The sequence below is a fragment of the Hermetia illucens genome, chromosome 3, assembly GCF_905115235.1.
Source record: "Hermetia illucens chromosome 3, iHerIll2.2.curated.20191125, whole genome shotgun sequence".
Lineage (NCBI taxonomy): Eukaryota > Metazoa > Arthropoda > Insecta > Diptera > Stratiomyidae > Hermetia > Hermetia illucens.
The window spans coordinates 129,733,459-129,755,108 of record NC_051851.1 but is presented as its reverse complement, the minus strand read 5'-3'; the positions used below and the strand labels follow the sequence as shown (position 1 = coordinate 129,755,108).

General features: G+C 41.6%; 1 protein-coding gene across 2 annotated transcripts in view; it reads left to right on the top strand.

Annotated features, from left to right (window-relative positions):
* The window catches only part of LOC119651631, a 264,754-nt gene extending 245,306 nt beyond the window's left edge, over positions 1-19,448 (top strand). For both annotated transcript variants that reach the window (XM_038055295.1, XM_038055296.1), the window contains 6 exons: positions 698-784; positions 887-1,003; positions 1,216-1,299; positions 1,690-1,797; positions 9,591-10,805; positions 17,829-19,448. In XM_038055295.1, coding sequence (XP_037911223.1) covers positions 698-784; positions 887-1,003; positions 1,216-1,299; positions 1,690-1,797; positions 9,591-10,805; positions 17,829-18,478 — 2,261 coding nt within the window. In that variant the 3' untranslated portion in view covers positions 18,479-19,448. The remainder of the gene's footprint in view (positions 1-697; positions 785-886; positions 1,004-1,215; positions 1,300-1,689; positions 1,798-9,590; positions 10,806-17,828) is intronic.
* The last annotated feature ends 2,202 nt before the right edge of the window (positions 19,449-21,650 follow it).

The following is a 21,650-nucleotide window of genomic DNA, read 5'->3' as shown; positions in this document are numbered from 1 at the left end:
TTGAAGGCAACGCCGCATGCATCTAACTTGGGAATCGGTATTCAACATGCTCTCATGCTCGTGAGACTTGTATGAGGACTTCAGCAACTATGAATATAAAGGATGGTTAGCTTTGCATAGCCATAAGGCCTATACGACACACTAGCTACAACCGTCTCTGTTATATTCGTGGATATCATAAGTAGTAGTATGTAGCTAGTCGATTTCTCTCAAATCCTTTAATTATTTGTGGTTTTAGCTATGCTTGCATGATTGCAATTGATCTTAATTTGATGCTTTTGATACTTTCAAATTGTATAAACCTTCTTATGAGAAAGAGAAAATAAATATTTGGAATTTTAATCAGTTGAAATAGTTACAATCACTTAAATTTGACTCACCTTTTGATGAAATGTTTGTTCCCGAGACATTATGGAAGAAGACATGGTTTCAGCAAAATATATATTTCAATTTGTTGGGAGGACACCATTGTTTTCCTCAATTTACTAAAAATTGCATTTGTAATGAATAAATCCTTCCCAACATTTTTCACTGGAAAACCCAAAAACAACATTTTTGGGTAGAAATCTGAAACAATGAAAAATTCATAGACAACAAACAAAAATTCGATAATTTTTTGCATTGTAAGATGTTTTGGTTACGGTTCTAAAGTATCTCTCAGATGGAACCTTTTACAATTACCTTTTTTCCATTTCAGGTCCACTGAACACTCGTCCACGAAGGATGATTCGGGATGTCTACTCGGAATTCGATTCGCAATCTCAGAATATCACGCAACCAACAGGTGAATTGAAATTATTTTGCATAGAGATCCTTTGAATCGATTCGAATCTCCTTTTTGTGTCCGAAATGTCTATTGAAATTTTCGAATTGAATTCATTTCCAGCGGGAGTATGTTTACATGATGGAGTCGCCGTCCCCGAAACATCGGTGGTGTGCGTGAAAAAGGCTGGTTGCCGAGCTATACAGAAAACAGGATATTGTTGTCCAGATTACCAATGCGGTAAGATCTAGTTATAAAAATAAACTTTCAGTGGGAGTGTGACCGAAATATATTTCTCCACATATTGTTACCAAATATTTCAAATTCAACGCGCGTATATGCGTGCGTTAATCCTTACTTCCCACGTCAGATTATATCCTTAAATCGGACACCCATTGACCCAGTCACCCACTCAATCGAATTTCCCTACATTTTCTGCTTGCATTCCTCAGATTGCGAACGAAATGGCAAAATCTACGCAAATGGTGAGAAGCTAGTCGACCCAGAGGATCCATGCAAGGGTTGTTATTGCCAAGGTTTGTACAAATAATTGCCTGGAGAATGTAAACATTTGATTAGCTTCAAGGAATACGACGAGACTATGACAGAATACACATGTTCCCAGCGAACTGACTAAATGTTGGGACTGTGTGCCATTTCGTCGTGCCCCGGGTGGTAGTCTTCTGCGGATCTCCTACAAAAGTCATGCATACACCCAAGCACTAAATGCGAGGAACGAGTGAGAATCTGCAAGATAAAAAGACGCCGTTCTAGGCATGGCCAATAGTGGACAATATGAATGTTCGTTTGAAGTTTAATGCATTTCCTGTCGTTCCTTGTTTGTTCTTTGAAGCTGTTCGATTTCGAGTTAACCTTTGTATAAATGTTAGCATATGTAACAATGATATATGAGGAATTGCTTTCAGGTGGAGAGATCTTATGTAACAAAGTTAACTGCTATATTCGACACGACTGTGAACCCAAATTTATTGCTGGCAGATGTTGCCCAGAATATGATAACTGTCCACCAATCGGTAAGTTATGAAATTAATTATTTAATTTAACAGATAAATAAAATAAAACGTTGTTTTAATAAGAAGAGAATGCATGTTAAAATTAAGTCAATTATACATTATTATTATGATTCTGTTAAGGGAATGTCGCACTACATTCTTAAGGGGGTCATCCCGTGTGTCGGGTTGGAGAAATCGATTTTTTTTTGCATGAATTGTATCTGTATATAGTGGAGAATATGTGAGCAAACCGATTTTCCGATATTCCAAGTCGTTCAGAAATAACAGGCAAGAAGTTTGCAGCCGCGGCTAAAGTACTCGATGAGAAAGAGCATCGAATCTTTTTTTACCTGTTAGTTTTTGCCCTGAGCCTTATAAATTCGAACTCAGGTATAAATATAAAAAGATGGAAAACCAATCAATTGTCTAAACTTATTTGCCGTTTGGAATAAAAAGGATAATCCAGTCCAGAGTGAGCACTGAAAGGCTTTCCAGCTATACTCAGTTATATTTTGTTGTAAGTATTGTGCTGTTGTGCTACGATCCATTTAAAAGAACCACAACACACAGTTGTGGTTCTTTTAAATGGATCGTACGAAGGGAGGTCGGTTTAACGTTCAATGTCATGCTCGCACTGAAAAACGAGTATCTCATGGGAATCGATACTTATCAGAGAAGAAAAAGAACTTCGCATCAACATCAGCAAAGACACTTTTAGCAAGCATGAACTTGGATGTTCCAATTGCGACAAGTTTTGTATATTGTATATTGGATTTTGCTGGAGTTTTCTCCGGTATTTCTGCAAATTTCTGCAAATAATAAAATATACGTGGTAGTAAAAAAGCAATACGTAGGACATGTCGAGAAAAGAATGGGAACGCGGCTTAGAAATGCAAAGAAGAATCACAAAGGCATTGGTGGAAAAGGGGCTGGAAAACTTACTGATAAGGTTATTAACGACCTCACTACATTTTCTGGGCTAGCTATTCGTCGACACGCAAATTCGATAGAAGGAATGAAGCAAGAAATTTGGGCAATTTTCTTTCATAAATGTTCTACAGACGAAAATTCTCAGCATCAAAATTGTCCAGCAGGCGAGGACAGTTGGTGCAAATGGCGCGAAGCGGAAGCTAAAGGAGAACTGGATAGTTTCCACCACGAGAAGCCACCTTTGACTGAAGAAGTTCAAACAGTCATCAAACCAATCTACGAAGATTTGTCACGATGATCTCTTGAACAGATGTTTAGGAGCAGAAACCCAGAATAGCAATGAGTCGTTAAATGCATTGATCTGGACTTTCGCTCCTAAACACCTTCATTCTGGGGCCAAGGTCGTAGAAATAGCCACTTTTCGGGCTGTAATTATTTTCAATGAAGGATTCATTGGCATTCTCAAAATCCTAGTGACAATGGGATGTCAAGTTGGTCACATATGTCAGGTTTATGTCGATCGCCGTAATGAAGCGCGAATTTGGCGGTCCGAACGACGATCGACTGACCTCGCTAAAAGAACCAGAATTGAAACCAGAGAGCAACAATCGGCCTTACAAGACTTTTTTGAAGAAACGGAAGGTGCTCTCTATGAACCAGGTATAGCAGATTAATGATGAATTAACATTTTACTGTTGATAATCACATTTAAATTTTCAAATGCGTTTTTCTCGAAACTGCATCTTGAAAATCGGCTGCCATCATAGCTCAAAATCTATCCAACCAAATTCTTTGAAATTTTCACGACTTCTTTAATACATATTTCTACGGTCCGCAAACTAGGATAATTGCAATCGGACGGGTCGTTTTTTTTATTCATAAAAAAGCCGTAAAAAACACCAAAATCCAAAAAATTAAGTTTAAAAGCCCACCAAAAGTTTACCTTTTAATATTTTCTAATTATCCTGGTTTGCAGACCGTGAAATATTGTCCACATTAAAATGCCGTTTAGTTTTTTTCCTCAAATGAACACAGCGCCCTCCAGCGTGGCAGCAGAAACCCACCTTTTTTTGGAGATGGGTGCATAAATTGACACGTATTCCGAAAACTAGCTACGATATCAAGCTGAAAAATTTATCACATATACTAGAGACATCAATAAACATATGGTGAAAAATCACGTGTCTATCTTTATCCAGTCCTCCAAAATAATTTTTCAAAAAAGGCAAAAAAAACGGCCTCTCGCACGGAATGACCCCCTTAAAGAACTATTGTGCCCATTTTACTGGTTATAATGTAGCTATTAACTGTAGTATCTCAAGCAAGCCTTTAACCGTTAAGAATTTTAGTATATTCCCTACTTCCAAATCTTTCAACTTTGCATCTCGTATTAAGTGTTCACCCAGGTGACTCGACCTACTTTGTACAAGTGCCGGACACTGTGAGGCAGAACGGGTACAGAGGTTTCAACACACTTTCTTGGCCCCGATAAAGATGGCGTTGGTCTATCCTGAGCCTTCTTAAGAAGATAACGAAGGGACCATTTAGCACCTCCGCCACTGAGATCTGTCTCCTTCCTGACGTTCTATATATTGATCCCAGACGTGCTTTTGCTTGTCCCTGCTTTTTGAGCAATGGTCTTTGTTGGTTGTTGTCCTCGCAGAATACCAATGTTGACCTTGGATCTACTGCTTGATATCCCAGCTTTTTCCTTCTTGGTTATAATCAACTGGCTCTGAGTATTTTTTGTAGTTTTCTTTATTTTTAAAATATGACTCATTTCGTAAGTGTCGGCTAAATCGCAAATACACTCACCACCTTCATTGCGAGCACCGAACCCTCTAGCCCTTGGCACTGGTTGTCGTCTGCATTTTTGCCGATTATCCTCGCTGACAATAGAATCGTCGACATGCATTAACAAATGTTTTTATAAAGTCGTTGCCAGGAGTCACATTTCTCGGCATTGGGTGTGCCTGTGTAGTACAAATAAATGTTAAAGAAATGAAAGGTGCGATCAGTTGAGATGATATTGAATTCCATCAACTGTTCGTTACATCGGTTCACTTCTTCAACAGCGTCACAGTAGCTCTCAGCACTCCTACGCCTTCATATTCTATGACACAAATTTCGGTATCAAACCACCGAGTTTTTCCAAAGCGCAGATATAGTTACGCCTGTTTCAAATATATATGGTTACCATTTATCCCTTAGTGAGTCATAGCGCGTCATCGACATCCACGCGCCATTGTACGCCGTTCGCTGAAATGCACTTCAACTCCTCCCAGGACTTCCCGAGAACCCTAGACTCCTCCTCTACTCTCTGCACCAAGTGTTTCTGCCCTATTCGTCAGTCATTTTGGAAACGTGGGTTCCACTACATGATGTAAACAGCAATAAAATTGTCGCTCCTTCTTAATGTGGGACATATCCATTGCCACTTCCTTCTACTGATCACCCAACTCACAGGTAAGTGGCCTGTGCGAAATTCTCTGTTAGAAATATGGCCTGCCTGGCCTTATACCAATATACCCCGATGTCACGTCGCAGATAAGTTTTCACGAAGACTTGGAACTATCGAGTACTCCTATATAGCAACGCAGAAAGGACATTTGGACAAATAACTAGATTTTCAGATTTTAAAGAATACAGCGAAGGTGCATCTAGCGATATTAATACGTCGAGCGACATCAAGTACCGTGTCACCATCAGCAGAGACCCCGCTGCCCAGATATCCAAAATGATCAACACCTCTGCCCATTTATGCAGATAGAAAAAGTGCTCTGTTTCATGAGATTGAGAACCTTGTTTTTATTGGTGTTTATCTTCAGCGGTACTATACTTCCCTCTTATTCCAAATCAAAAGTCATTTGGCCAGTGTTCACAACCCGGTGAGGATGCAAACAGCTATCATTCGCATAGTCGAATTATTATTAGGAAAGATGTCACGGTGCGTTGAAGTTCTCCACATCCTCCGAACAAGGCAGCATGAAGAACGTCACCGATAGCAAGAAAAAAGTATCGGTGACAAGATTCGACCTTGGTGGACTCTGTTTTGGACCTCAAATTACTCTGAGAGCTTTAATAATACCTCATAGAGCACGCCAGATACACTCCGTGTTCACGCTGTTTTCTCGAAATCGATAAAGAGCAGCAGTGCATCGTTCTAGAATGATAAGGGTGGTGTTGTTGTGGTCAATTCAAGAATATCCAGATCGGAAAGCAACCTGCCCTCTATCGATCACCAGGGAGCTCACAGATTGTTACACTCCAGGCAGGTGCCCTTTTTTGGAATTTTAACGATCATCTGCTTCTTCCACTCTTTGCGAAAGTTCTGGAATTCCCACGATTTCTTTAGAAATCGAAGTAGCAGATCTGCCGAAACTGGATTAACAACTATGAATAGCTGAGTGGGCGGTTTTAATCCGTTCGAGGTCGTTGATAGCCGCGATGACTTTTCGTCTTTTTAAGAAAGCAGTCCGTATTCACATGTCTCGGTGACTCGCCATTTCACCCACAAAAAACGAAATTTCACCGTTCCATATTGGAGATCTACACGTCACGCTATCCATCACTCGAAGTGGTCAGCAGGGCCTTCAATCCCTTCCGTTCATCGCTCCGCTTTCAAGATTCCGCAGTCATCTAGATGTTATTACACCCTTTCAGGACTTGTTTGAGAACCTGCCGAGCTCACGAGAACACAGCATTTTTGCTGGCGGCCTATTGCTCATCGATATTGTCAGGCAGGTTACTCAGGGCATCTGACTTCCCATCAGCAAGATAGTGACAGCAGATCTAAGCGGTCCATGTTGAACTTAAAGAGTCGCAGCTCACCATGCTTGCGAGAAATGGCGGATACATAGCGCTAGCGAGGCCGAGTGATCCGTTTCAAGGCCGTTGTCAGCACCTTTCTTGTTACGCACATTCAAAAGACAACTCCTAAATTTATTGCTGATCTGACTGTTTGTACGGTGACCCAACTTACCTCATGTCAAGAACTGTGCTCGAACAATGTGCCACCAATGACCATTCTTTATCGTTATGGTCGCCAAGGCGTGTTTCCCAGCATTCGTATTCAGATTATCCACCACCATTACTATGTCACCTTTAGGACATCTCTCTTGAACTACGCGTGATTGCTTACAAAAAGCATCCTTTCGCACTACATCAGAAATATTCATTGGTAGATAGCACTGTACAGTTGTGATGCTCCTGTCAGAAATAATACAGCATTCTGGTGACATTCCGGATACCAATCATACACCGCTTTCGGTAGCCAAAAGGACGTCGCCGTGAGGTCAGTTCCCATTCCAAGCATTGTTGGCATTTCGGTAGCAGGTGACTAGTCTACCAGTTTCTATCCCTTTTAGTCGCCTTTTACTACAAGGAGGAAAGACTTTGAGTGTATTCTTAAACCAGCACTTACAGGCTCTCTTCCAAAGAACTTCTGCAAATTGCGGTAACTGGAGTTAGGTTTTAAAAATGCACTTAAAATGTTGCCTGATTGCCAGTGAGTGTGTCTTTTTGAAAGGACATTCAATGCTATCGGCCTATCGCAGAACCTTAACATAGTGGAGTAGCTCCAACTATATTTTATTTATCGCTTTCCCCACATGCGTTAAATCCTCCTCTTTCAGCTGGGCTTGAGACCAGCATATTATAAATAACGTGGCGGAGTTGTGGAACGTAATTTGTCCCATACCGGAGATTTAACCTGGGATAACCCTCAGGAGGATGACTATTTCAAAAGTCTCCTTCCAGCCCGATTATTTGTGGTTGGCCTTCTTGTCCAAATTTTGCAATAGCGGTAGTTGATATCTCAAAACGCAGGGAGAACTATTTTAGCTCAGCGTTGAGTTATACTATGTACAGAGAAGTATTAGACAGGCCTCGCAACAGCTGGTATGAGTTTCAGACAAGCCCTTTTCATAAATAGATACCCTTTCGCATTTTATGACCGTTTCTTAGGCAGTCAAGTTAATTTTGCCCTTCCATGTCTGTCATCATCGTCATCATCAACGGCGCAACAACCGGTATCCGGTCTAGGCCTGCCTTAATAAGGAATTCCAGACATCCCGGTTTCGCACCGAGGTCCACTAATTCGATATCCCTAAAAGCTGCCTGGCGTCCTGACCTACGCCATCGCTCCATCTCAGACAGGGTCTGCCTCATCTCCCCTTTTCTTTTTTTTTGCTAGCACAGATATTGCCCTTATGGACTTTCCTAGACTAACCTATTGAACCGGATTTTATCCACAACCTACGGAATCGTTCATCCTCATGTAGGGGGTCAAAAATTTTTCAGAGGATTCTTCTCTCGAACGCGGGCAAGAGTTCACAATTCTTCTTGCTAAGTCTCCGACGAATACATGAGCACTGGCAAGATCATTGTCTTGTACAGTAAGAGCTTGGACCCTGTGGTGAGACGTTTTGAGCGGAACAGTTTTTGTAAGCTGAAATAGGCTCTGTTGGCTGACAACAACCGTGCGCGGATTTCATCATCGTAGCTGTTATCGGTTGTGATTTTCGACCCTAGATAGGAGAAATTATCAACGGTCTCAAAGTTGTATTCTCCTATCTTTATTCTTCCCATTTGACCAGTGCGGTTTGATGTTGTTAGTTGGTTGGTTTTTGGTGTTGACGTTGCCACCATAAACTTTGTCTTACCTTCATTGATGTGCCTCGCCCCGATCGCCGCCTGCTCGATCTGGATAAAGGCGGTTTGTACGTCTCGGGTCGTTCTTCCCATGATATCGATATCGTCAGCATATGCCAGTAGGATCGTACCTCTTGCATTTACCTCAGCATCACTGATCACTTTCTCGAGGGCCATGTCAAAGAGGACGCATGCTAGGGCATCTCCTTGTCGTAGACCGTTGTTGGTCAGGGTCAGCCTAGTCAGTCTTATCAATTTCGTTGGTATACCGAATTCTCTCAAGTCGGTGAATAGATGGTGCAACTGTTGCCCATATTCCAATAGTTTTTCCATCGCTTGCCGCATAGAGATAATCTGATCTGTTGCTGATTTGCCTGGAGTAAAGCCTCTTTAGTATGGCGGCTTATGATTTTTTAGCCGATGAATTGCACGGACCTTTTCTCCTAAACTTTTTGTCCGTCGTCTTCAGTTGGCGGGACCTCAAACTCGCCGATGTTCTGGTTGTTCAGTAGTTCATCAAAGTATTCAACCCATCGCTTCAATATGCCCATTCCGTTGGAAATCGGATCTCCCTCTTTGTCTCGGCAGGATGAAGATCGAGGTGTGTGAGGCGGACTTGTTGGTAAAACTTCCGCGGCCGGTGCGGCTGCTCCCTGTACCTTTCGAGTTCACAGACCTGTTGGTTCTCCCAGGCTTCCTTCTTTCGTCTGTGAAGTCGCGTTCTTTGAGGATACAGCATTACTCGATATGCAGCATTCTTCTGTTCCGTTGCTAGGTTACATCCACCATCAAACCAGCCGTTCCGACATTTCTTGCGGCTGGGACCAAGTATGTTTGTGGCCGTATTTATGATAATGTTCTTCAGGTGATTGTGAAGATCATTTGTTGATGCTTCATCTCCAAGATCTCTGTTGACTGCGGATATTCATCAGTATCCTTTCAAAAATAAAATATTTATAAACAGCTCCTCCTCGTCCAAATTCATTCTGCGTCGATATGATTCTAGGATTTCATTTCAAATCAAAGGAAAATCCTTAATTCAGGACCAAGCAACTGCATTTTGTTCGGGCCTAATGTTACTTAAAAAAAGAAGAAAAAATATTTAAAACTGAGACTTAACTTATAAAAACGTAGTTGTTTTCCGCCATGAATTGATTCCTCATTTACGAAGAAATTTTAAACAAAACAACCCAAACAAATTAAAAATTATCTAATTGTATTTTCCTTTCTAGATTCAGGACGACCAGCTTTGATATCTTCAACCACTGCTTCACCAGAAGCTTCCGCCAGCACATCAGGAGATTCTAACGAAAACCCAGTGTCATCAGCTCCAACACTTGCATCGAATAAGCAACAGGAAATGCTCAACAATAACCCACTTGGAATTAAAATTAAAGAAATTACCAAACCAGAAGAAATCCGAATCATCGACGAGAAACCGAAACAAACCTATCAAATAATCAAACCATTCGAAAGCAACGGTTCAAACCAACCTAAAATCTATGCACCAACCGCGCCGCGAATTGAACCGATTGCTCCCCAGCCACCAACCGTTCTGGTCGCAAACCCTGTTATAAACTCACCACCGAACACGGTTGAGATCGACGATGAACAGGTACCGGCTATTGCGTCCTCGATTCTAGCTAGCCAAGACGCCGAGGCAAAGAAAACAACCAGTGCTGAAAAAAGTCCCAGCACAGTTGAGACCAGCACCGAACCGGTTAATAAACTCGAAAGTGCCGAAGGTAACTCAATCACCGATGAAGATGCACTGAAGATTGTTCGTCACACCGATTCCGTGCAAATGGACCAAGCTTCTGCAGAGAATGCATCCATAGCGGCGAATGTGAGCGACTCAGAAAAAGATGTCCCAGGAACAGGTGGAAAAGAAGTTGTCATAGTGGATAGTAACGGTCAAACGAAACCAATAACGGTTTTCGGTGTCGAAGGGCTACAGAGAGGCGATGAGCTAGACGAGGTTCTCGAATACGACGAAAAGAAAACGGCATCGAAACGCTCAGATGTTCCTCAGATAAATCTCGATATTAGTACAGAAGGTCCTGGGGATCACAGCACAGCACCGGAGTTGATCTATGAAAATTCGAGTAGCACTGGCCAAAGCAATCCCTCGGATTTCAAAACGGTCAGCGAAGTAGATCCTGTTGGATCCAGCAGTGACGATGTTATCCGTATTGCCCTCACATCAGATACCCTAGATTCCACTACAGAAGGACTAAGCGTAGATGGACGATTGTCCACGTCGAATTCGAGCGAAGTATTCGAGACCGTCTATCAAACTTTAGATAACGAGGATTCAGATGTGGAGGATAGTCAAGCGCATGGTTCTGTTTTCCATACAGTGTATCGTGAGCCCGATGAGATTGCTCCTCTTGTAGCATGGACCGAAGGACCGAAAGTTGCGGAAATGGACGCCATTGAAAGTGACGGTAATGTTTGAAATTTTTGTAGTTTGTATTTGAGATATAAAATTATTTTCGTTAGTTTTAGCAAAAAGTAAGACAACATTTCATTTGGAGTTACGCCAAATCTAGTGGACCAACTCCTGCTTCTTTGATCCTTGAAGTGTCAATATTTTCACATTCCATTGATTTCTTTTGCCAAAAAACTCAAATACAAAAGGATTGGGGATTTTTGAAAGCTCGTTTTTCTTTCATTGACTATGAAATAGGTAGCGAAAACCAGCAACTAGATTTTCTCAAAGTAATAGTTTAAGGAAGAGTACTCCGTTTGAAACCCATTGTGTGTGTGTATGTGGTGAGGAAGAGACATCCCTGTCTAACGAAATATCGCTGATTCTTTAATGTATCCGAGGATTTCCGTTAGCTAATGTCATCCTATTCTGAACATATGCCCAGCTAATCAGAATGCCAAAAATATTTCTGCAAGTCCTCCTGCTGTTCAACAAGGTAAACTCAACATTATGCTTGTTTGTTTAGCCAATGCTGATGACATATCAATGGGTCCGGAGTCCGGGCATCGGGGAAATTAAACCATCTTTTCCTTAAGCATAGGAGATTTCATTTTCCGCTGCATCGCAGTGCCCAAGTACCCAGAGTAGTTCTACCATATGAATTTAGAAATTTCTGAACGTTTTTCTCACGTGACCAAAGGACTGATGATAGCATAGCCAGGGTAAAACTGTACACGGCCATGACAGAATTCGGTATCGCGATGAAATTAATAAGACTGACTAGGCTGACCCTGACCAATGTGCGAGGCCAGATAAAAGCAGCAGGATCACTCTCAAGACCATTCGACATCAACAACGGTCTACGACAAGGGGATGCGCTATCATGCGTCCTCTTTAACCTGGCCCTTGAGAAAGTGATCCGTGATGCTGAGGGAAATGCAAGAGGTACGATCCTCTTCAAGTCCACCCAACTACTGGCCTATGCTGACGATATCGACATCATGGGAAGAACCACCCGAAACGTACAAGCTGCCTTCATCCAGATCGAGCAGGCGGCGCGAGATCTTGGGCTGCACATCAATGAAGGCAAGACAAAATATATGGTGGCAACGTCAGCACCGAAGACGAATCAACCAACAACATCAAACCGCACTGGTCAAACACGAAGAAGAATAAGGATAGGAGAATACAACTTTGAGACCGTCCACAATTTCTCCTATCTAGGGTCGAAAATCACAACCGATAACAACTGCGATGATGAAATCCGCGCACGGTTGTTGTCAGCCAACAGAGCCTATTTCAGCTTACAAAGACTGTTCCGCTCGAAACGTCTCACCATAGGGTCAAAGCTCTTACTGTACAAGACTATGATCTTGCCAGTCCTCATGTATTCCTCGGAAACCTGGGTTCTTAGCAAAAAAAATTGCGAACTCTTGGCCGCGTTCGAGAGAAGAATCCTCCGAAGAATTTTTGGCCCCCTACATGAGGATGGACGATTCCGTAGCCTACACAATGACGAAATCTATGAGCGATACCATGACCGCCCGGTTGTGGATAAAATCCGGCTCAATAGGTTACGGTGGGTGGGCCACTTAATCCGTATGGATGAGGATGATCCCACCCGGAAAGTCTATAAGAGCAATATCTATGGTAGAAAAAGAAGACGAGGCAGACCCTGCCTAAGATGGAGCGATGGCGTAGGTCAGGACGCCAGACAGCTTCTAGAGATATCGAATTGGTGGACCTCGGCGCAAAACCGGAATGTCTGGAGTTCCTTATCAAGGCAGGCCTAGACCGGATACTGGTTGTTGCGCCGTTGATGATGATAATGACCAAAGGACTGCTCAACACGCTCAGTGCAGTTGCTTTCAATCGCTCCTCAATCACCCTAGCTGCCGCCCTTAAGATCGCATACACCTAAACCGCAAACACTGTTACATTTTGTCCCAAAGAAAGCCAACATCTCGTTGTTATCCGGAAGGTAGACTCCGGCTCCAGAACACTGTGCTGGTTTTGAGCTATCTCTACATATTACTATATCCCGCCACGCATTGTTCTGGTTCGTTCCAATTGTCTTTCTTTTTGAAGAAAACATACATTAGTTCTACCAAGTAAATGTATGGGGGGTCCCTGAATGACATTAACAAAAACTGGATTCAGTTCTCCCAAGGTCTCTTCCAACACTTTATGTCACTTACAGCCATTGTCTCCTCATAAATGTAAACGAATTAGCTTATGAGCAACTCTAATTGTAATGCTCTGCATATATATATTCACGGCATGCCAATTGAGTAACGCATTGGAAGCTGCATCGGATGTCATGCCCATGGCACTGGTAATACCCAGACATCCAGTTCAGTAATGAGACGACCTTACGGTAAAAACTCTTTTGTTTCACTGTAACCTGGATTGCTCCGCAAATTGCGGCTTAAGAATACACTCAAAGTCTTCCCGGTTTGTCGTAAGAAGCGACTAAAAGGGATAGAAATTTATGTCCCAGCGACAATTTTGAAACCTTACTGCTATCGAGAACAACACCGAGGTGCGCAGAATGCCTGCTTTCATCAACTCGAGCAAGAATTCCAATGCTTTAAGCTGGATATTCTGCGCCTAAGCGATGTAAGGAGGCTATTCCTCTCCCTCTTGCTACACGTATGCTTTTATACTCTGAAAAGTCAAGTGGTAGCAGACGCGAATCCGGTGTCGAGTTGTTTCTGTCCTTCAACCTGGGAGCCAGTTTCTGACAGACTTTTGACTGTGAGATTCCGGTCCAGGTTGTACAGTGTTACACCAACTGACCGACCTGTATGATTTATCAGATCGATTACTTTCCCATCAACCGTAGATTTAGGAGCTCTCTTGGATATGCATGACAAAATAGGTCCTTATATCGGCCTCGAAAGGGATTATCATCTAATGGTCGCTTATGTTGACTTGCGTGATGCGTCCGCATTTGTGCGTTTGAGACCTGCGACCCGCCAAGCTCAACATTATAGTATTATCCAGCTGTCGTTCGACAGTAGAAGAGACATTTTGCTAATCGAACGCCAGATATGCTGAGTAACTCATCGGAGAATATTTATGAGAATAGGAAACACACTCTTTTTTCGAGTACTACGCAGTTCATCGACCGCGTCCCAAAAGGGATCTGACTGACTGCCAAACCGTGGAAGCGGATAATAAACAGATTGAAGGCTTTGTTAACCACTACGGGGATGCGGGCTTGCCGCGCTCAAACTCCGATACCGAGAGAAATCGCAGGAAGTTGTGCTTAGTGTGCGCTATGACAAAAGAGAATTTGCTATTACGCTGGTAAGGGTAGTGGAAGATACCGCAAAACAATGCTTTCTGAAGTGTATACCGCATCACGAAAGAGTTTGCACGTGGTCGCAAATCTTTAAATGGTTCTATGAAGGAACCACGACGACGAGCAATTAAAAAAGTGGAAAGACACATTTCACCCCGGTTCTTAATCGTATCATATCCGGTGAAGTTTCTACTTCTACTTCTACTCCTCTGGAAGTCCTGAGAATCCAAGACCTTTCCCAGAGAGTAGAAGAAGGAGACGATCGTTAATATTTCAAAGGAAGGCACCCGTTTGGAGTGTGATAGCTGGAGTGATATCTATGTACACCCTGCCATCGCAAAGATAATAACTAAAATAATCCTGGAACGCCTCAAACGCACTTCAATTAGGCCAACTCTCTCTCCTCACAGTTCGTTCTATAGAAGCCTTGTTCAAACTTCTTTCGAGCCTTTTAGGGTCACATCACCAACTTTCCTTGCTTCCACTTTTTCTAGTAGCCGGAAAGGAGGTTGTGACTGGCAATATTTAGCCCAAAAGGCCCCTCTCCTTTGCGGCTGAATTTTTCTTCTACCGACTCTTCCTGTTCTACTGTTTCTGAAAGAATTAGACAACAGTTTTGTCTCATTATGGGAGTTGCTCTACTCTCCTGTCTGGCTGACCGCATAGGAGACACTAAGTGTATGCTTTTCAGCCTAGCACTTACCACTTTAGATTTTCAGATTTTTCCATAAAGATTTCCGCATGTTAGCAAGAATTCAATTTGCCGTCTTACCCTTCATTTTCAATAATGCTTGAGTACCTTTGCATCCTTTGCTCCTTCCTACGATAAGAATTGCTTCGCTAAGTCGCTATTGACGCTTTACGTGTTTTGTCGGAATGAGAAGTTTTACCCTCAAATTTTCAAAACACATCCCTGACGCCAATCCCATTCTCTATATTGAACAACCGGATAAGATTACTACATATATTGGACGGATAAGGGCTCTTTATGTGCCATTAGGTCTTATTTCGCCATATTGTAGATTGTTGGCATCGTAGTCGATAACTAAGGAGATAATACACTTCAGAATTTGCCATGGATTAAAATAACCCCTGATTTACTATGATCTTTTTAGTAGTTCAAATTGTAGTGCTCGCCTTTATTCATTGCCTGTTAAATGTTTGTTCTTAATTTAGGTTCATATCCACGATCCACGACTAATGAAGTCTACTTAACCCTGCTTTCTGGCGGCTTGATTAATCCATAGGAAGTATTGTCAAAGGTGCTGGCTATATCCATTAAGACTATGATATTCGCCTCTTAGTTGTTTGTGATGGTATCAATTTTTCATACAAGCTAATGGAGTGCGATCTCACAACATTTTCCCGGCAGACGTACTAGTTATGATGAAGGAAAGGGGGAAGGGAGAGACATCAGCCTCTCCAATGGTGAGACTAATGGTCTGTAGAATTTAGCCCGAGTTTGATGCCACTCTAGCTTTGTTGGAAAAGTCAACCTAACCTGCGTCTAAACCGTCGGTATTCAACCCAGTGTAATACTTTGTTTATATATTTTCACTGGATACTACTCTATAAGTATATTTCGCTGCTGTAAACACATTAAGTAGATTCTATGTGGCCCAGACGATTTATACAGTTCAATTAAGTTGATTGCCAATTCACCTTATTTAGTGTGCCACAATCAAGTTTACAAGTTTCCAGTCATCTTTACTTGCCCTATTGTGTGGAACACTTTCATCCAATTGAATCTTACCATCCATCTTTGTAACCTGGAAGGATCCTAACGTTTATTTTCTAGTTTTCGTTGATGCTCTATCGGGTCTCTCTAGTGCTCCAACAGGATTATCTGGATCTTTTGCCAGACTCCTCTGCAGGCACGTTCCTTCTGAAAATGTTTCCAACCCCACCCAGCCGCCTCCATGAATTCCTTTTGGTTTTGCAAATCCATTTTGTTAGACTGGATATATCCTCTTATTCTATTGAATAGCAGGCGTGTGTTCTGCCGTAGGTTCCTAAGATTATAGTTCCTAGATTATAGTGTAGTTCTCATACAAGGTAATGACTGCTCTTTTTAGTTTGCTTACCGCTAGCTCAATAACACCTTCTTTGCACCATCTCCCCCCTTCTTAATTGCCGAGTCTTGCTTGTAGCGCTACAAGTTCACGATACTCCAATATATGTACATTCTCTTGATGTGCATATGACCTAAGAACAAAAATTCGTCAGATACATTCCAACCTAGCAAGAATTGTAGAGAAATTAATGTCAATTACCTCTTTCGGTCACCCTGGTGAAGATCAGTGCTGTATCCTTGCCAAATTATGTTGAGTCATAAAGATACTCCTACCCCATCTAAGCGGTTGCTACTAAGCATTGCTGCACATTGCTGCACGTTATAATCCCTCAGTGATATCCTGATGGATGTGGTTACTGAGCCACTGGGCATAAAGCCATTGAGTGATAGTGTTCGAATATCGGATTACTAGGTTTGTATTTTCAAAAGACGTGTGGCGTCTGTTGATCATCGTCTTTCTACCGATAATTTCGATGTATTGTCCGTTGTCAAGGCGAGTTGGTAAATATAATAGTCCACAGAAATTAAGGCTGGTATTTACTAAAAAATATCCAATATATGCAAGGCTATATGATTTATCACCTGTTTAAACTTCAAGGATACCCAGTCTATATACATTTTCAAAGCCTTCCATTTCACCACCATAAGAAAAGTGCTTGACTAGCTAGATTGTGAAGCTCGTCCTAAGTTAGAAGGCCGCAATTCTTCAGCCTCGCGAGTAGACGCTGACAAAACATGAAGACGAATAGAAGCGACCTTCTCCGCCTCGCACTATTGTCCAACTGCTTGCTTGATCTTCTTTAACTTATGACGGGCTCTGTGTTCGAGCTACGTGTCACCAAAATTACGACACATGGCACAGGCTATGAATTTTTTTACCTATATTGTTATGATAAAAAATACATCTCTTGACCATAGCCAAAGGAATATGTTCCTCACGTCCCATCACGGTCATAATTTCATTTCTAGAAACCTATCCTCCGCTGGTACGTAACACTGCACCGTTGTTATGCTCCTTAGTCTGAACAGGAATTTCGCTCTCAAATTCCTGTCAGAAATCAGTTCCCAGGGAATGAGGGCATATCTGTCAAAATTGCTAACACCTGTCTAAATTTGCATCCATAATTTCGAAATTTACGCGTGATGGCTGAGCTAATTGAGCATCAGACTCTTTCTCTTCTTGTCACCATCTTCTTCCTTTGAAATCCGCTCGAAATATACCCGCCATCGGGATTGGTTCATCATTATTAAACTAACACTGGAAACAAGCATTCTGCCCTTAGTTTTTTATGCCAGTTGTGTGCGTTTTTTGGGACGCATTACACGGATTTCCTCTACCTTACATTGCTCACATTATTGCAGAATACTCACCAATTCCCAACTTCCCTTATTCTTATTAATCAGTCTGTCTTCTCAAATATTCATTTCAAATGTGTTTAAACGCCATTTATGAGGCCTTTGTCAAAGAAATGATAGGTACTTGTTGATTTTCTTTTTGTTTTCGTTTGATCTTATGAATCCACAGCTATATGAGGTGGTCCAGCATAAAAATTATCCTAGGAGAAACTGTTAACACATTTGACTTACCAAAACTAACTACACAAAAGCAACACATCCGGGATTCATATGAATAATTAGAACTTTTCATTCAATTACAGATCACGATGCCGATATAAACCCAGCTTATCCCAAGCAAAGTGATGACCTCAGTATATACCAAACTCAGGTTCGTGCAGAAGAAGAAAATATGTCCGCCAAGGATGAAAAAATTCTACCAGATATCCTCGACCTGCTCAGCAATTCCACATATTCATACAACAGCACAACAGTTGCCCCAGAAAGTTGGCTGAAGCAAAACGGAAACAGTTCAACCACTGAAGGTATGCCCATCGATGATGAAACTGCTCTTATACCCCAAGAGCGTTCTCCGGGTGAACCACTTCTCATCCCTGAATGGGAAAGAAATACAACTGAGTCAACAACACAAAATTCTACATCCTCAGATGAGAGTCTGGAAGAGGAGGCCCTGCTGCCAAATGGAGAAGCGACCGAACTGGATAGCATTGCAAGCGGTGATGGCCCAGCAAAAAAATTCAAGGAACGAGAACCGACCACTCCGAACGTAAGAAGATTGATTGACATCGATGAAGATGGATCAGGTGGTCTTGAGCACCATCCTAAAGACGATATTGAAAGTCTCAAAATTCAAGATGGCAGTGGTGATTCATCAACATATCTAAAACCTTATTTAGATTCATCAGTAAGATCCTTCGTGAATGTTTTAGACGATTTTTGGAGATTTGCTTAATTTTCCGCTCATATTGTTTTTCATTTACAAACATTTTGAACTGAAGTCAAAAAAAGTCAAGTAGATTCCTTTCAAATATGGTTCGAAATTAATAATCAAAGAGTTCACAGTGGTCAAATCGGGATTAATTTGGCTAAAAATATCACAGCTTTAGGCTGTCCATATTTGTTTGCTTCGATCTTTGTCATTATCCTGACTTGTCTGAGACACTCGTTCCATTATCGTATTTAGAAAATCATTTTATATTTAATTTTATTGATTTTATTCAATTGAAAATAATCTTGATCAAGAAAGTATCAGGAATTTTATTCTAAGTTGCCACAAGACTTTTTATCGCCTCCCATTTTTAGAAAACTTAATGTTTCTCTTTGTCCAAATTCAAAAACGTGAAACATCCCTTCTAATTTTTAATCGATACGCACTCTCATTGTCACCGCATGCGTGCAGTGGGACATATTCAATCAATTTTTAGTTTTAAGAAAGTTTCAACGAAAGAGAAAAACTCAAGACAACATCAAAATATCATTTTTTAGAAATAAAATTTAGACATAATTATCAAATAAAGATATTTTTTAGAATAAATTTCAAATAAAATATTTATAAACGCAAATTAGAAAGGAGAGAAAGGAGAAGGGAAGGTTCATTGATTCGTCCAATTAATCGTATCTAGATATTAGTGTGTTATCATGACGTTACTAAACCTTGTCTTCTCCCGTTTGGATGAGGAAAAAAGTCCGTTTTGCTTAAGGTATCTGCATCGGATTTTTTTTAGACTCATCTCACTTCGACTAGCATCATTTAGAAATTCATTCGAGAAAATGGCGCCTATTTTCTTGCTTAATTGTTTACAAGTAACAAAATAAAAGTGAAATGTTATTAAGATGAATGACGATGCGTAGCAGAGTAAATTTTAAAAATTATTTATTGAAACACGTAAATTAAATCAAATAAAGATAATAAAACTATTAAACCAGTAGAGTTTTCTTGCAATAGTTTGAGATACAATATTATATAGCAATTTACTTATTCGTTAAATTTGCTTCAGTCCTGTGAAATTTCTTGGCCCCTTGCCGTCGTACCAATTTGTGACGTTATCGCACTTAATTTCTAGTTTGCAACGGCTACTATGGAAATTCATTCCACGTTAAGTATTTACATATTCCTGCAGTGTTCTTCAAGATAAAGGCGAAATTGCCTTAAAACATATCCTATCACTCGTCTGTCTACGACCTTGACCGTTATCTATTGATTCGTAGCAGCTGGCCCACTGTTTCTCCTACTTCTGCTGTCCTTGATGTGCTGAAGCCAACTTAACAAAAGCTTAGTTTTTTTCGGAACACACACGAAAGTGCAACCATGGATTACTGTACAACTAAAACTTCTAGCTGGTTTCTAAAGGATTTAATGGGGAGTATAGTATTACGTCTGGTACTCTGATAGCAGGTAATTTGTCGTGCATCGCCCCCTGTGAGTCTCATACTATTTGTATTTTAACTCCGAGCTACGACCTGCTGATGGTATCTTGTGTTTACTTTCCTTGCTCCTGCGCAGCTTCACTTCGAATGCTCCGTTATCCTGACCTGCCTTTCATCCTCTGTCGGTACTCCAATTTTCCCTCCATTAAATGGCTTATTTTCTCAGTCTACACGTCCCTCCTAAATACATTAATCTCTCGTATTTAACGTATTTAATAGTGCTCCGGGCTCGAACTACAACACAGCCGATACTCCCCTGTAACAATCAGAAGAGAATGAATACTGAAGCCATTTACAACTCAGACCTCCGTAACAGATAAGAGGGAAATGGATGTCGCAATAACCGCAGCTAACAGATGTCCTGGAGATGAAGTATCAACAAATGGTCTTCACAATCACCTGATAATTGTTATCATTGATACGGCCACAAACATACTTGGCCTCAGCCGCAAAAAAAGTCGGATCTGCTGGTTCGACTATAAATATAAGCTAGCAGCGGAACGGAAGAATGCGTTCTCAAAGAACGCGAGAACGCGCAGAGACTTATCACGAACTCCGTCAAGTGGAGAAGCGACTTCACAGACGGAAACACGAAGCCTAGGAGAACCAGCAGGTCCATAAACTCGAAAAGTACAGAAAAAAACTGCACCAGGCGCGCAAGTTGTACCAACAAGTCAGCAGGATGAAGCCACCACCACACCTCGATGCTCATCTTGCCGAGACCGAGTGAGGGTTGAATATTTTAATGAACTGCTTAACAAGTAAAATATCGGCGAGCTGCAGGTCCCGCCAACTGAAGACGACGGATAAATACTGCCACCACCAATCATGGAAGAAGAGTCCGTGCAATGCATCGGCTTAAAAGCCAAATAATGGTAAGGAGTCGATGAAATTACAGCCGAATTGGTTAAATATATAGGTGACCAGCAGCACTAAGCAGTTCACTAACTGATGCTCAAGGTGCGGGACAACGAATCAATGCCTGACGACATAAAAATGGGGATATCACGCAGTGCAACAATTATAGAAGTATCACGTTGCTGAGTACCATCTATAAGATATTCTCCGCTATCTTGCTAGGTTGGATAGCCCCATATGCTCAAAACATTATTGACGCATCCCAAAGAGGCTTCACGCGAGGTAAATCAGCAACTGATCAGATTTTCTCTCTGCCCAATCGATGGAAAAACTGCTGGAATGTGGCCTCAGTTTCACCTTTCTTTCATTGACTTCAAAACTGCCTCAGACAGCATATCCAGGGTAAAACTGCACAAGACCATATGAGAATTCGGTAGCCCTACGAAATTGATAAAACTGACTAGGCTGACCCTGACCAATGTGCGAGGCCATATAAAAGCAGCAGGATCACTCTCGAGACCATTCAACATCCACAGCGATCTAAGACAAGTTAATGCCATGCATCCTCTGCAACCTGGCCCTGGAGAAAGTGATTCGCGATGCAAATGTTAATACAAGAGACACCATCCTCTTCAAGTCCTATAAGCGGTACCACGATCGTCTGGTTGTGGATAAAATCCGGCTCAACTGGTTGCGTTGGGCGGGTTACCTAATCGGTATGAATGAGGATGATCCAGCCCGAAAAAAAAGAAGACGAGGCAGACCCTGCTTGAAATGGACCGTTGGTCGGGACACCAGACAAATTTTAGAGATAGCAAATTGGTGGACCTCGGCGCGAA